At 39.6% G+C, this 12045-nt stretch overlaps 2 protein-coding genes and 1 pseudogene across 2 annotated transcripts in view; 1 reads left to right on the forward strand and 2 right to left on the reverse strand.

Moving 5' to 3' along the window:
- LOC137976391 (flotillin-2a-like) overlaps positions 1–10216 on the forward strand; it is a 20295-nt gene extending 10079 nt beyond the window's left edge. Inside the window, exons 6-10 of the mRNA XM_068823733.1 lie at positions 3473–3654; positions 6342–6387; positions 6510–6647; positions 6984–7133; positions 8426–10216. Coding sequence (XP_068679834.1) covers positions 3473–3654; positions 6342–6387; positions 6510–6647; positions 6984–7133; positions 8426–8455 — 546 coding nt within the window. The 3' untranslated portion in view covers positions 8456–10216. The remainder of the gene's footprint in view (positions 1–3472; positions 3655–6341; positions 6388–6509; positions 6648–6983; positions 7134–8425) is intronic.
- Positions 328–1315, reverse strand: LOC137975300 (piggyBac transposable element-derived protein 4-like; annotated as a pseudogene).
- On the reverse strand, positions 1326–1981 carry LOC137975301 (piggyBac transposable element-derived protein 4-like). Its single transcript, XM_068822395.1, has 2 exons — positions 1455–1981; positions 1326–1338 (listed from the first exon to the last, which is right to left on the reverse strand). Exons 1-2 carry the CDS (start codon positions 1979–1981, stop codon positions 1326–1328), a joined length of 540 nt encoding a protein of 179 aa, XP_068678496.1.
- Positions 10217–12045: the final 1829 nt, after the last annotated feature.

Consider the following 12045-nt stretch of genomic DNA (forward strand, 5'->3'; position numbering starts at 1 on the left):
AAACACTTAAGACAAAAAATGTTCAGCAAGAAATAAACTTTAATTCTAGACAAATATCACACCACATGGTGAACTATAACATGAATTAGAGCAAGCTAAAGATTTCAAAACTGCTGAAAACGCTCCTGTTTACACTCAAATTTAGAATGTCTTGGAAATAAGAAAGCCAAAAAGACTCATTTTTTGAATGAAATGCACAACAGAACTTGCAATTTTTAAGAACTATCCTATATACATTACAATAAATTTCAAATGTGATAAGTCCAGAATTTTCGAGCGATTTTTCGAAGTAAACTTTGAATTTGAATTTCGCGCTCTTGTGACGCATTAGCTCAGGTCATCCATGTGATTCGGGAAACATGCCAAACAAACATGCTTGTTACACTGCTGGCAGCCCATTCTGCAAAAAGTTTTCTGATTTCGCTTCAGGCAGCGTTTGCATCGCCCTTTTCCAAAGGGAACAGGCCAGTGGCTTCCTTCTACTTGATCAGAAGCTACAGTTCTTGCTCGGTTACTGAAATCGCCTATCAGATCGTTGGCAAGTTCAACTCTGAAGTCAAGTTGAGTTCTTGATGGGTGGTTCACGGCCTTTTTATCCAAAATAAACGCATTTACCACACTGACATCGACACAGAACCAGAAAAGATAACGCCACCATTTTCTTGACTTTTTTCCGACGGCATAATACCCGCGCATCTGGTCATGTAGGTCGACACCTCCCATGTTCTTGTTGTAGCTCTTTACAACAGGGGCACTTCGTACTGGAATAACAGTCCCATCGCGTTGTTTGCGGTTCACTGTTTCATTTCCAACTGGATTGCTTTGGGAGCTCAAAAAATGAACAAGTCTTGTCTTTCCACACAGTTGCCACGAGGTTGTTTTTACGCCGAAAAATCGACTCTCCTTGCCTCAAGCGTTTCACTTGCGCATTGTTCGCTGCAAGTTCTTTCGGAAAGTCTTTCCTGTTTGCTCGCGTCGTTCCACACAGATAAATGTTGTCCTGCAGCAGATCTTCTGCAAGTTTAACGCTTGTGAAAAAATTGTCACAATAAACATGATGATTTTTCCCTGTAATGTTTCGAGTTAAGTTATAAACAACACGATACCCCAAGTTGTGTTCAGTAACGCCATCTTGTCTCTTCCCTGTGTAAACTTCGAAATTGTAAACATAGCCGCTAGACGCCTCGGCTATTTCCCACACTTTAATCCCTCGCTTGACTGGCTTCATTGGCATGTATTGCTTCATTCCAAGACGTCCTTTGAACTTTACCATCGCTTCATCGACAGACAAATTTTTATCAGGTCTTAGTTCCATTTTACAACATTCAACAACACGATCTAGAACGGGCCGAACTTTGAAAAGCTTGTCGCGTGCAGGATTTTCACGAGGGACTTGATTCGCGTTGTTATTGACATGCAGATGTTGCGATAATTTGTCGAATCGATTTCTTGACATGACTTTTTGGACTGCCGTAACTCTAATAAGAGGATCGCTGCTCCAATAAAGGCGAGTGGCAGGCAACTGCTTTATTCCAAACAGCACGTGCAGTCCAAGGAACGCTTTCACTTCGGCGAGAGTTGTGTCAAACCATTCTGGGTCTGGTTTCACAGCAATACATTCCCGTGCGTAACGATTCGTTTCAAGGACGATTTGCTCAATAAGTTCTTCTGGGAACATCAAATAAAAAAAATCAATCGCTGTTCCATCCTCTGCAACGCCAGAAGTAGGGCCAGTAGCGGCAGTAAATGGTGCAACGTCTACGGGATGTTCGTCCTCATTCCATGTCTCTTCTTCGTCAGAGTCTGTTAGGTCTGAGAGATCGTCGGTTGCAACAGAAGACACAGAAATGTCTGACTCTAAGTCGCTTTGATGTCTAGCTTCAAATCTAGCTTGCCTCCATTCTGCAATAGCTTCTCGCTCTTCCTCTTCGAATCCTAAAAACACACCGTCGTCACTTTCGTCTTCGCTCATCGCCGCCATAGTTTTCGATTGAAATTTTGAGACTGATGCTAAGTGAAAACCTATGACATAATTCACATCAAATGAAAGCTTAAACCCTTTTCTATTGGTTCAAAAACAATAGAGCTTCATAGCAACGCTAAAACATCACTTTTCATTGGTTACAATGTACGTGGGTCTCAGAGTGCCATATGGCACTATCGGGAATAAGATGCAGTCACGCAAGAGTGCCATATGGCACTATCGGGGCTTAAAGGGTTAATGCCATGCTTCTTCTCTAAAACAAAAACGAAAAAAGGCCCACTTGGCACTTGAGGGCTTTCTGTAACATTCTTTTTCCTTGAGCTTTATGCCATTGTATTCATGTTCAAATGTTTTGTGCAAGGGTCCTATCCCCTCCGGTCTCTATGCAATGCCCATTGGCTTTGGTTCTTTATGCTCATGTCATACTTTTGACCCCTATCTCCACTTGTCTGTTCTCTCCTTTCACCCTTGGGGCAGGCAATGTTTGCCTTTCACTATTGCAACTCTGTGGAGATGGGGTCAATCATTCTTTCTCCCTGTCACGTTGGGAGCAAAACCACTGAATGGGCTTTGCACAGGGCACTCCTCGTCTATCTCGGCATTTTGGGCAGGGAATTGCTGCCCTTGGCACCCCTTCAGCTCTGTGCTGAAGCCCTGTTAGGGCGGGGGGCATATTGTTACTTTGCTGGACTGGGTTAACTTGACCACAGGATATTATGCCAGCCACTATGCCCGCCTTGCAATACAGGCATGAGGCACCCCCTCGGCTAGTTGCCAAGGCCCCTCATCTGGTTGTCCATACCGGGGCTGGGTATTATCCGCACCTTGCCAGTACATACCCTGCCCCTCGTTTATGCCCAAGTTGTGTCTATTGTCTTTTACTGTACACCAAAGCATTAACCAACGATAAGCAACTAAACACTTTTCTGAGAAGATTGCATGACTTTCGTTTTGCTTGGCTTTGCAAGGAACCATGGGTTTCATAAAACGAAAATTTCACCTTTTTCGCAGGTTAGCCTTGAGAATCAATAGTGTATTTTACTATATAATTTTGGAGTTCTCAATCAATTTTTTTTTATTGGGTACAGCCGAATTAAGAGCACCATTGTTAACTTTATCGATAACATTCTTTCACCGCTGAGTAAATTTGAGTAATTGCAAAGATTTGGAATCCATGTGAGACCCCTCCTATGCTACATCCCACGAAATTATTTTTTGGATGAGCGCCTCAACCATTGCGTTTTTGTATCATGCGAATATTTCGAAGGGATTTGTCCCCACGCTTGGTCCCATCATATAAACTTCACAAGAACTAGACCCTACAAGAAGTCCACTTGTGTGTGCGGACCTTTAGTCATGCCCTCTGGACACGAATTTTTAAGCTCTTCTTGCTTGTAGTGTTGTGTCAATAACCTGCCGGCATTTTCTTGTTGGCCTTTGTACTCTGTTTTCCCTTATTAAAGGATGAAATTGCACATACTCTTTTAGGCTGCTAAAGAGAAACAAAAGATCAGGTCAGAAGAAATCCAAATTGATATTGTGGAACGAAAGAAGCAAATAGAAGTGGAAGAGAAGGAAGTTGCCAGGAAAGACAAGGAGTTGGTTGCTACGGTGCGAAGACCAGCTGAGGCAGAGAGCTACAAGGTGGAAACCATTGCACAAGGAAGAAGGTGTGTAAAATTAATAAGTTCAGCAAGCTGAGTTCAAAATGGGTACCTAAAAAATCTGCAGGCTTTCACTGTAATTGCAGTTCCCCAAAGCAGTGAGAGCAACTCTTCTACAATGTATGAACTGTCTTCAGTTACATTCAATCAAACATGCAAGGATTGTTGATACATATTCAACCAGGTTCTCTCTCTTTTTTGAATGAATGTGGTTTAGGATTTAGTTACCGCACATATCACAAAGTCTCGTGGTGGTTCATAGGAAGGGTGTTGAGACAGCCTAGCCTACAGGTTATAGTCCTTATCTTAGAAGACTTAAAAGTGTAACCATTTGTGGGGTAATTACAAAGGCAGCACTTTCTCCTCAGTTATTTTAAGACCCTGAATGTCGGTCTGGCCAGTAGGGTTAGCAGTGTTCCAAATAAGATTTTAAGACAGGGTGCCAATACGGAATTCCAACGGGTCAATTCCCACTGATCCCACCAGATTATTATAATTTTCCATTAATTTGTCGGGTCATGCAGCTGATCTTGTCTGGTTTTTGACCCGAGACCCGTCACCTGTCTGGAACACTGGGTTAGACACATTACACCGGCATAATTTTGGGCATTATGGCACAGTCAGAGCATCGAGCATAATGCCGGCATAATGGCCACGTTTATAGCATAATTTTAGCATAATGCTACAAAACTAATATTTTTCCTATTTTCAGTTAATTAATTGACCCATTCACACCTCAAACGCTCTAGGACTCGCCCCATTGACCAGTAAAATCGTCTGGCATTAGGCAGAGTAAAATCTATTAAGTGTTTCTCTCAGGGCTCAATGGGTTAATGGGGACATTACTGAGTCACTGCCCCACCCACTTTAAATTATTGAGAGGTTTTGTGTTGGACCCTACTTTTTAGGCCAGGGAACAAAACTTGCACTCAAAGTAACAGCGAGTCCATGGTTGCACTTGCAACCTCTTCGCTGGACAAGAACAATTTTATCCATTTTCCCCCGGGACTCATGATTTTGACAACATATCTTTCCATTGTTGTGGTTGTTCCAGTACACCTTGACGGCAAAAGCTGGCTCCTGCTCACCATGGGAAAGGAATTTTATCAAAAGGTTTAACTAAAGTGGGCCCATTCCACATATCGGTGGTTTTTGCGTTCTCGTACCTCGAACGCAACCCCTAATTTGTGTTGTAAGGGAAGTTTTTTCGAGATTTCATTTTCGTCGACACACTTTTGCCTCGCTTTGAGGCGCTTGGTTACGTTTTGCCTCACTTTGACGAACTATCGCACGTGGTGATTTGTGCGTCGTCGGCGTGGTGAGGTGTGATAATCTTCCATCGTTCATCGTTGAAAAGAGCTGAAAGATTGCTGAAGGTCTGTCAACTGAAGTCGGTAAAATTTTACTTTGGATTAAGCATGGTTCGTCACTGTCCTTGGAAAATGTGTGCGACTCCTCGCGCTTGCATCAAACCGGGTTGTTTTGCTCGGCGGCCGTTGTTCCACAAAGTGAATCTACCGAGTTGTGTAGCTCGGCGGCCGTTCTGCCACAAAGTCAATCTACCGAGTTGTGTAGCTCGGCGGCCGTTGTGCCACAAAGTAAATCTACCGAGTTGTGTAGCTCGGCGGCCGTTATGCCACAAAGTAAATCTACCGAGTTGTGAAGCTTGGCGGCCGTTGTGCCACAAAGTAAATCTACCGAGATATGACGTTTGTCGGCGCCATTTCATCATGACTTGTGATATTTACGGCATTGAAATCAACAAACTCAATTTATTTTGTCCAAGCGTTCAGCAAAGAAAAGTAATCTTAGGTCTTTAATACCACAAGCTGAAAAGACTTGCAAGTAATAGTCTCATTTTAGAGTAATTTTCAGTAGTTGTCTACTTGTAGAATTCCAAATAAATAGTTAATGATTACGTCTAACAAGTTGTCACGTTCATAGATGCAGTACCGTGGAATTAGATCGTTATATCGAGGTATCGTTATAACGAGACTCCCGATATAACGATATTGCCTTAAAATAACCGAAAATATCTTTATATCGGGGTAAAATTAACATGTGCTTTTTTACTACTGTACATCTTGTTTAATTAAACTTGTAATGAGTATCAAATGACTCACAATTTGCAAAGCATTAGACGTTATCAAGGTTACACAACAAAGTCTGTGGTATAAATCGTAGGGAAACAAAACAAAACAAAACTTAAACATTTGAAGTTGTATCTGTGTACTGATGCTGTAATATCGTTATATCGGGGAAGATTTTACGCTTGGTACGCTAAGAACTCAGCGTTATACCGGGAATATCGTTATACTGAAGATCGTTATATCGGGGTTCTGTCCCATACATTTTACTGTAACTTTTGCCGGGACATAGCATGTTTATCTTTTTACCGGGGATATCGTTATATCGAGGATCGTTGTATCGGGGTTCCACTGTAATAACATTTCCCTATCGCACGAACCATCCACCCTCCCCCCTCAGTTGCTACCTGTACCAAACCTGTACCGTCCTACAAACATCGAACGCACTCGCCTAAGCTTCGATTACCCCTAGTTGTAGTAGTTTTTGACTGAGTTTAATTAAAGGCAAAGATATAATGTACATACATGTACAATGCAGTGCTGTGATGTACTGGAGGGAATGGTATCAAACTCATTTACGGTTAACGTTTATGGTTAATATCCTAGAACCCAGACTGTCTCCAAGGCTCAGGCAGATGCTGAGAAGATTAAGGTATGATAACATTATTACCTTTGCATGGTTATTGTGAAAAGGCTACCAAGGTTTTCCATTGTATCTCATTGAATTTGTGGAGTCATGTTTTGTAGCACACTAAACTTTCATTTGACAAACAGTTGACAGGCTCATCTGAAGCTACTGCTATTGAAGCAATTGGTAAAGCTGAGGCTGAGCGTATGAGGCAGAAAGCTGCAGCTTACAAGATGTATGGAGATGCCGCCATGACTGCTTTAGTCCTGGAAGCATTGCCTAAGGTATAACTAAGTTATTTGAACATGTAGATCTCTATGAGTTCTTTCATGTGTAGTGAGAACAAGGCTTAGCCAAACTGTTTCTCTTTCTGCCATTTTTCTGATCAATCCAAACTCTGTAGATGAAACATGATATACTTACAAAATAGTTTCAGTGACATTGACCAGTCATGGTTCTAGACTTGTCTTGAACTTGGCAATATTTATTTTTAGGGGGTTTCCACTTAAACATATTAGGGTGTTAGTTATGTAATACGAAGGTAATTGGAGTGCATTCAAAATTTGTTCTGTACTCTTAAAAGTAATCATTGATTCTCTTGTTTGTAATTTGCCTCGCAGGTGGCAGCAGAAGTTGCTGCACCTCTTGCCAAGACAGATCAAATCGTGATTGTGGGAGATCAGTCCTCAAATGTTACAGGGGAAGTTTCTAAACTTGTCAGCCAGCTGCCTCCTGCAGTGCAGGCCTTAACTGGAGTTGATTTGAGTGGGGTAGGTGCTCTGTAAAGGATATTGATGATTGTGTGACAAGATGCAAAAAGTTAGTCGCAAGTTCACAAATTTTAGTTGAAATATGTATCAGGGCAATGGGCATGTCTAAAGAAACTGCTGAAAATGACAAAATTTAATGATTGAGGAATTGGTGCTGTGCCTATAACATCCCAACTAAATTATGCACCTGCCAATGTAAATCACCCCTTCCTCCTTCCCCCCCCAACCCCCCTCCCCCCCCCCCCACCCCCCCCCCCCCCCTTCCCCCAACCGGGGCTGGACCTTAGACAAAAGTTAAGCTAATTTTCCCACCCCAGTGCAATATTTCCGTTCCATAACTTCACTATAAAATATTAAACATGGTAAAAAAAAAGAAATAATAAGTACAAATAATTATTAGTAATCATTATATTTTGGAGTTCATTTTTATTTTCATTGCTTGATAATGACTTAAGTCAAGTCAAAATGTTGCATTTTAAACTTTTTACCAATTTTTTTTACCATGTTTAATATTTTATTGCAATGGTTTATAGTGAAGTTATATAAAAAAAATCACTAATAACAAAATAAAACAGTCATCAAGGTTTCTATTCAGTGACTTAGGTAATTTTTGGATATCAAGCAAAAAGTAAGTCAATAAAACAGACTTAACTTATTTGATTGTAATGTGGAGTGCTAAGTTTCTACCCCATATGTACCATGTGAGCGTTAGCCCTACTAATAGAAATGGGCCAAAACAAGGACAGAGAAAAACTCTGTCATTTTAGTCGCTGTATGGTTTGGTCCCAGATCTAGACTCCAATCCTCTAGCAGAGGAATTTCCCGGTTCGGTTCCCGAAGCGCAAATCTTGTTCAAGAAGCTGCATATCGGGTTTTGTCCCCTTAATGTCCCGCCTTTTCCAGGGTTATGGAGGGATTTACATTGACTAGTGCATTACACAACGATTTTGCCCCATACCTTCAGATTGAAACAAAATTTACAACTAGAAAATTTATTTTTTCATTTTTAAAATTTATTTTGGCAAAAGTAGCGACAAAGTGGTCGCTATTTATAATAACCCTTTTATTTTGTGATAGCGAAGGTGAAACAAGTCACAAATGTGTGACTCCTCCAGTTATTGTAGTCAAATGGAAAAATTCAGTTGCAAATTTCACTGTATTGGTCATAATATCAAGCCCTGTCAGTGATGATGATGACACATTTTGTAACTGAAGCTTATCAAAATACTCCCACTTAAAATGAGAAAGCACAAGGAAATAGTCGTGTTAACATTATTCTCATTGTTTTTCAGGTCATTGGGAAAATACCAGGGGCAAAATGAGAAATTCCTACTAAGCTTATTAATATTATAACTCGCTCATAATTTTTAGAATGTAGTTATGGAGTTCATGATGTAAATGCTAAGTTTTGTGCAGTTTTTCAAAGAACATTTCAAACATTTCAATAACATTTGCATTGTTGCCAGCGTTTAAGAGTGAGGTTATTGGAACCTCACCCTGTATATTAGTGATAACTCCTATGTAGCTTTAAAAATTTGGCTGATATAATGATTGTACTCCAAATTATTTAACGTTTTCACTTTCATTTACACTATCATTAAGGAATGCATGCACCCCGGCCCCTTGAGTCTTCTGGAGGGCAAGACATAATCTCAGTTTTAAAAGTGTCATCTGTGCATTACAGCACAGGAATGATTTGGTCAAAACCTCTCTTGAAGTGGGAAGTTTCGACCTCAGCAAATCATGTCACAACAGCTCTTATAAATAAAATGTAATGAACAACTATCCTACAAAGTGGTCTATGCTGTCCTGTTACTGTCAAGCACATGTGCTAATCATGAACACCTAGTGATATAACAGGAACTTTGTGATTTTGTGTTGCAAGGTGAGGGCTGACCTGTGGTTAGAAAAGCATATAATTCAGAATGTGTTAGGTGTGTTATCATGTTTTTTTAGTGTGACAGCAATATTCTCCTTTCACTGTTATCTGTCAGAGTGGGTATTACTTAGGGTACTTTGTAAGTTCAAGAGGTCAAATCTGCTGGCATTAGACAGAGTAAAATCTCACTCCCAGGATCTTAAAACAAGCAAGTGTTGTAATGAACTATTTTTTTCCTTGAAAAGACAAAGCTATCCTGTCTTTTGCTCTTCAATATATTTTGTTGTGAAAAGTCATGGTATTTTGATGTGCCATACTGTTCTTGTCTTTTGTGTTGCTAAAACGTTTTCACATAACCATTTAGAGGTTGTTTTGTTTTTACAGTTTTTCTATAGACATTCTTATTACTATATAACGTGCTATTTTTGTTAGACCATTTTTAGGATTTTGTCCTGTCAAGATTTTGGTTGCAATTCTGTAATATTAGAAAGCAACCATAGTTAATTTGCAGCATATTGTGCTCAGTTGTGTTTTAAAACAGTAAAACCAAGGGTGATACTCTAGTAATAACTATTAAACAATTATTCGCCGAAGGCTTGGTGAATATCAGTGAATAAAAACCAAGATGAAGTCTCGGTTTTTATTCACCAAGCCTGAGGGGATTATTTTAAGAAAAGATGCATTTTCTTTAAAACAATTAATTTCTTTGTCCATCACCTTGACAAACAGCTTGCGGCCATTTTGAAAAACTGCTTAGATGATTATCGCAAAATAATCACCTCAACGGCAGTCAATCAGTGCAGAAAATTTCCATAACCACCTGTGTCATTATTATACTAATAGTTATTATTAGCTTTACTGTCCATATTGTTCCTGGCATAACAGCCATCCATCTAATCAGATGCTGTGTCCAGAGTCCTTTTGTAGGAGGCAGTGAAGGATTCTTTCATTGTAAAGATTAAAAAAATCCTTTTCTGTAGCAGTGCAGTTTTTGGAAATATGATGTGCAAATAAGGTTTTGGCAGCACTATTGGAAATGGTAATAAATCCAATCCCCACCAGTGTGTATCTGTCAATACATCAGGGAACATGTTGGTTTGATCTCATTCTTTACCGTTTCCATACTATTTAACTGTAGCGTTACATTTTAGTGGCTCATACTATTACAAGTTTTGGATGCAAAATAAATGTATTCACTACATGACTTTTTGTTTTTTTAACTTTGTCTTGTCCCAAGAAATCAGAGGGCTTTCCCCCTGAGCGTGATGAGCATGAAATAGCTTTAAAGAGGGTCCCCTAGACCCCCTGGTCAAACACCTTCACTTATAAATATTGAGACTTGTCACATGTCGCAGATAAGTCAATAAATTATTTCATGTTCATGTTAAAACAAAATAAAATCAAATAAAATAATTCACAATTCGATCACATTAACTTGAAAAATTTTTTTCACAATTATGTTTCCATTCAACTAACCCATTTCGGCTGGTTATATCCCAAAGGTAGATTGTTTTTGTTACAATCTCAATGTCATCATGTCCGAGAGGACTTTTCATGGCTTTTTGCAGACTATTGTTCAAAGAGAATACCGATGGTAGGGTAGAGGCTACATTCCTAATAATATATCAAACACGAGAAGGAGTGTTTCATTGGATATCCAAATACCGAGAAGTAAGTTGAAAAAAGAGGCTCAAGGCTGAGTTTTTTGACCGATTTCAAGGTGTTTGGATATCTGATGAAACACTATTTTGAGTGTTTGATATTGCTTTTCAAAAGAATCGGTATTTTAAGAGGTATTTGGCAGCAAAATTGGCAAATTTTTTGTTGAGTTAAGACCACATATCCAAACTTCCTTCACGGCAGTGATTTCTTTCGTTTTTGGCTTATGAATTATTAACGAGTTTGAAAAATGACAAAAATATGTTATTTGCTAGCTGGGCAGTCTGTATAGCGAAAAACTGTGACCGAATGTATTAAAGCACTTACCGGTACCTTGCTTTAAAGCGATTTCTGGGTGAACACACTGGTCAAGAAATTGGATGTTAACAGGGCAATGATGAGTTTGTAATTTAAAAAATACCGTTATTAAGGTCTCTGTAAAGGTAAATTTGGGTGTTTCACTCAATTTTTTTGTTTTTGCAAATCTTGAATTGGTAGGCTGTGAAGTATATTTTCCTAAAAAAAACAATTCTGAAAAATTGATTTTAAAATCGCTTCTCTTTGTTTCCTGCCGTAATCTGCGCACAAAAAATGATTGACTTTTCATGTCAATCACGTGAAAGGATTGAGTGTCAATTGATAGCATTCACGTATTATGATCTGCTACCTTAGCATGTGCTCAAACGCTGAACTGCACGCAAACTCTTCAAGCTTGATTGTCTGGGGGTTTATGTACCAGTCAAATGGAAGCTTCAACATAACCCCCCCCCCCCCCCCCCCCGGCAACACACCGGGCATTTGAATTTTTGGAAAGTGTTTATTCAAATGCCCCCACCCCCGGGAAAATTACCAGATTACTGTTTTAACTTTTCAGTAGCTTCTATTATGCTTCTGAAGTACATGGTTTAATAAACGGCACCAAAGAGAACCAAGGCCCTACATGTCACGAGGCACGAGGAGGACAGGTAACAGGTAATAGCCAAAGAGAACCAATCACAAAGTTGACAAATTTAGATGTCAAATTATTATCAATAAACCTCTAATGTAGGTCTATTAGACTGTAACATTTTGTCGATGTGGATCAACTGCATGTTACTTGTAGAGAAACACAGTCAGAGAATATTTCAATTTAAAATGTCTATTTAATACCTCTGGTTTGATTGAAGCCAAGTTTGTCTCTGCCATGATTTATCAATCCACATGGAAATGTAACATGAAATAGAGGCTAGCGATCAAATTCCCCACCCCCTATGAGTTATGATCAAATGCCTGCCCATGGAAAGACTAAGATGATCAAATTCCCTTCCCCGGGCAGGAAGGGGTATATATCTGGGGGGCAAATGTTGAAGCTTTCATTTGACTGGTATATTATTA

The sequence above is a fragment of the Montipora foliosa genome, chromosome 11, assembly GCF_036669935.1.
Source record: "Montipora foliosa isolate CH-2021 chromosome 11, ASM3666993v2, whole genome shotgun sequence".
NCBI classification, from domain to species: Eukaryota; Metazoa; Cnidaria; class Anthozoa; order Scleractinia; family Acroporidae; genus Montipora; species Montipora foliosa.

Bases quoted from the DNA above. Each gene is read 5' to 3' on its own strand.
- LOC137975301 (XM_068822395.1), bottom strand. From the start codon at position 1,981: ATGGCGGCGATGAGCGAAGACGAAAGTGACGACGGTGTGTTTTTAGGA.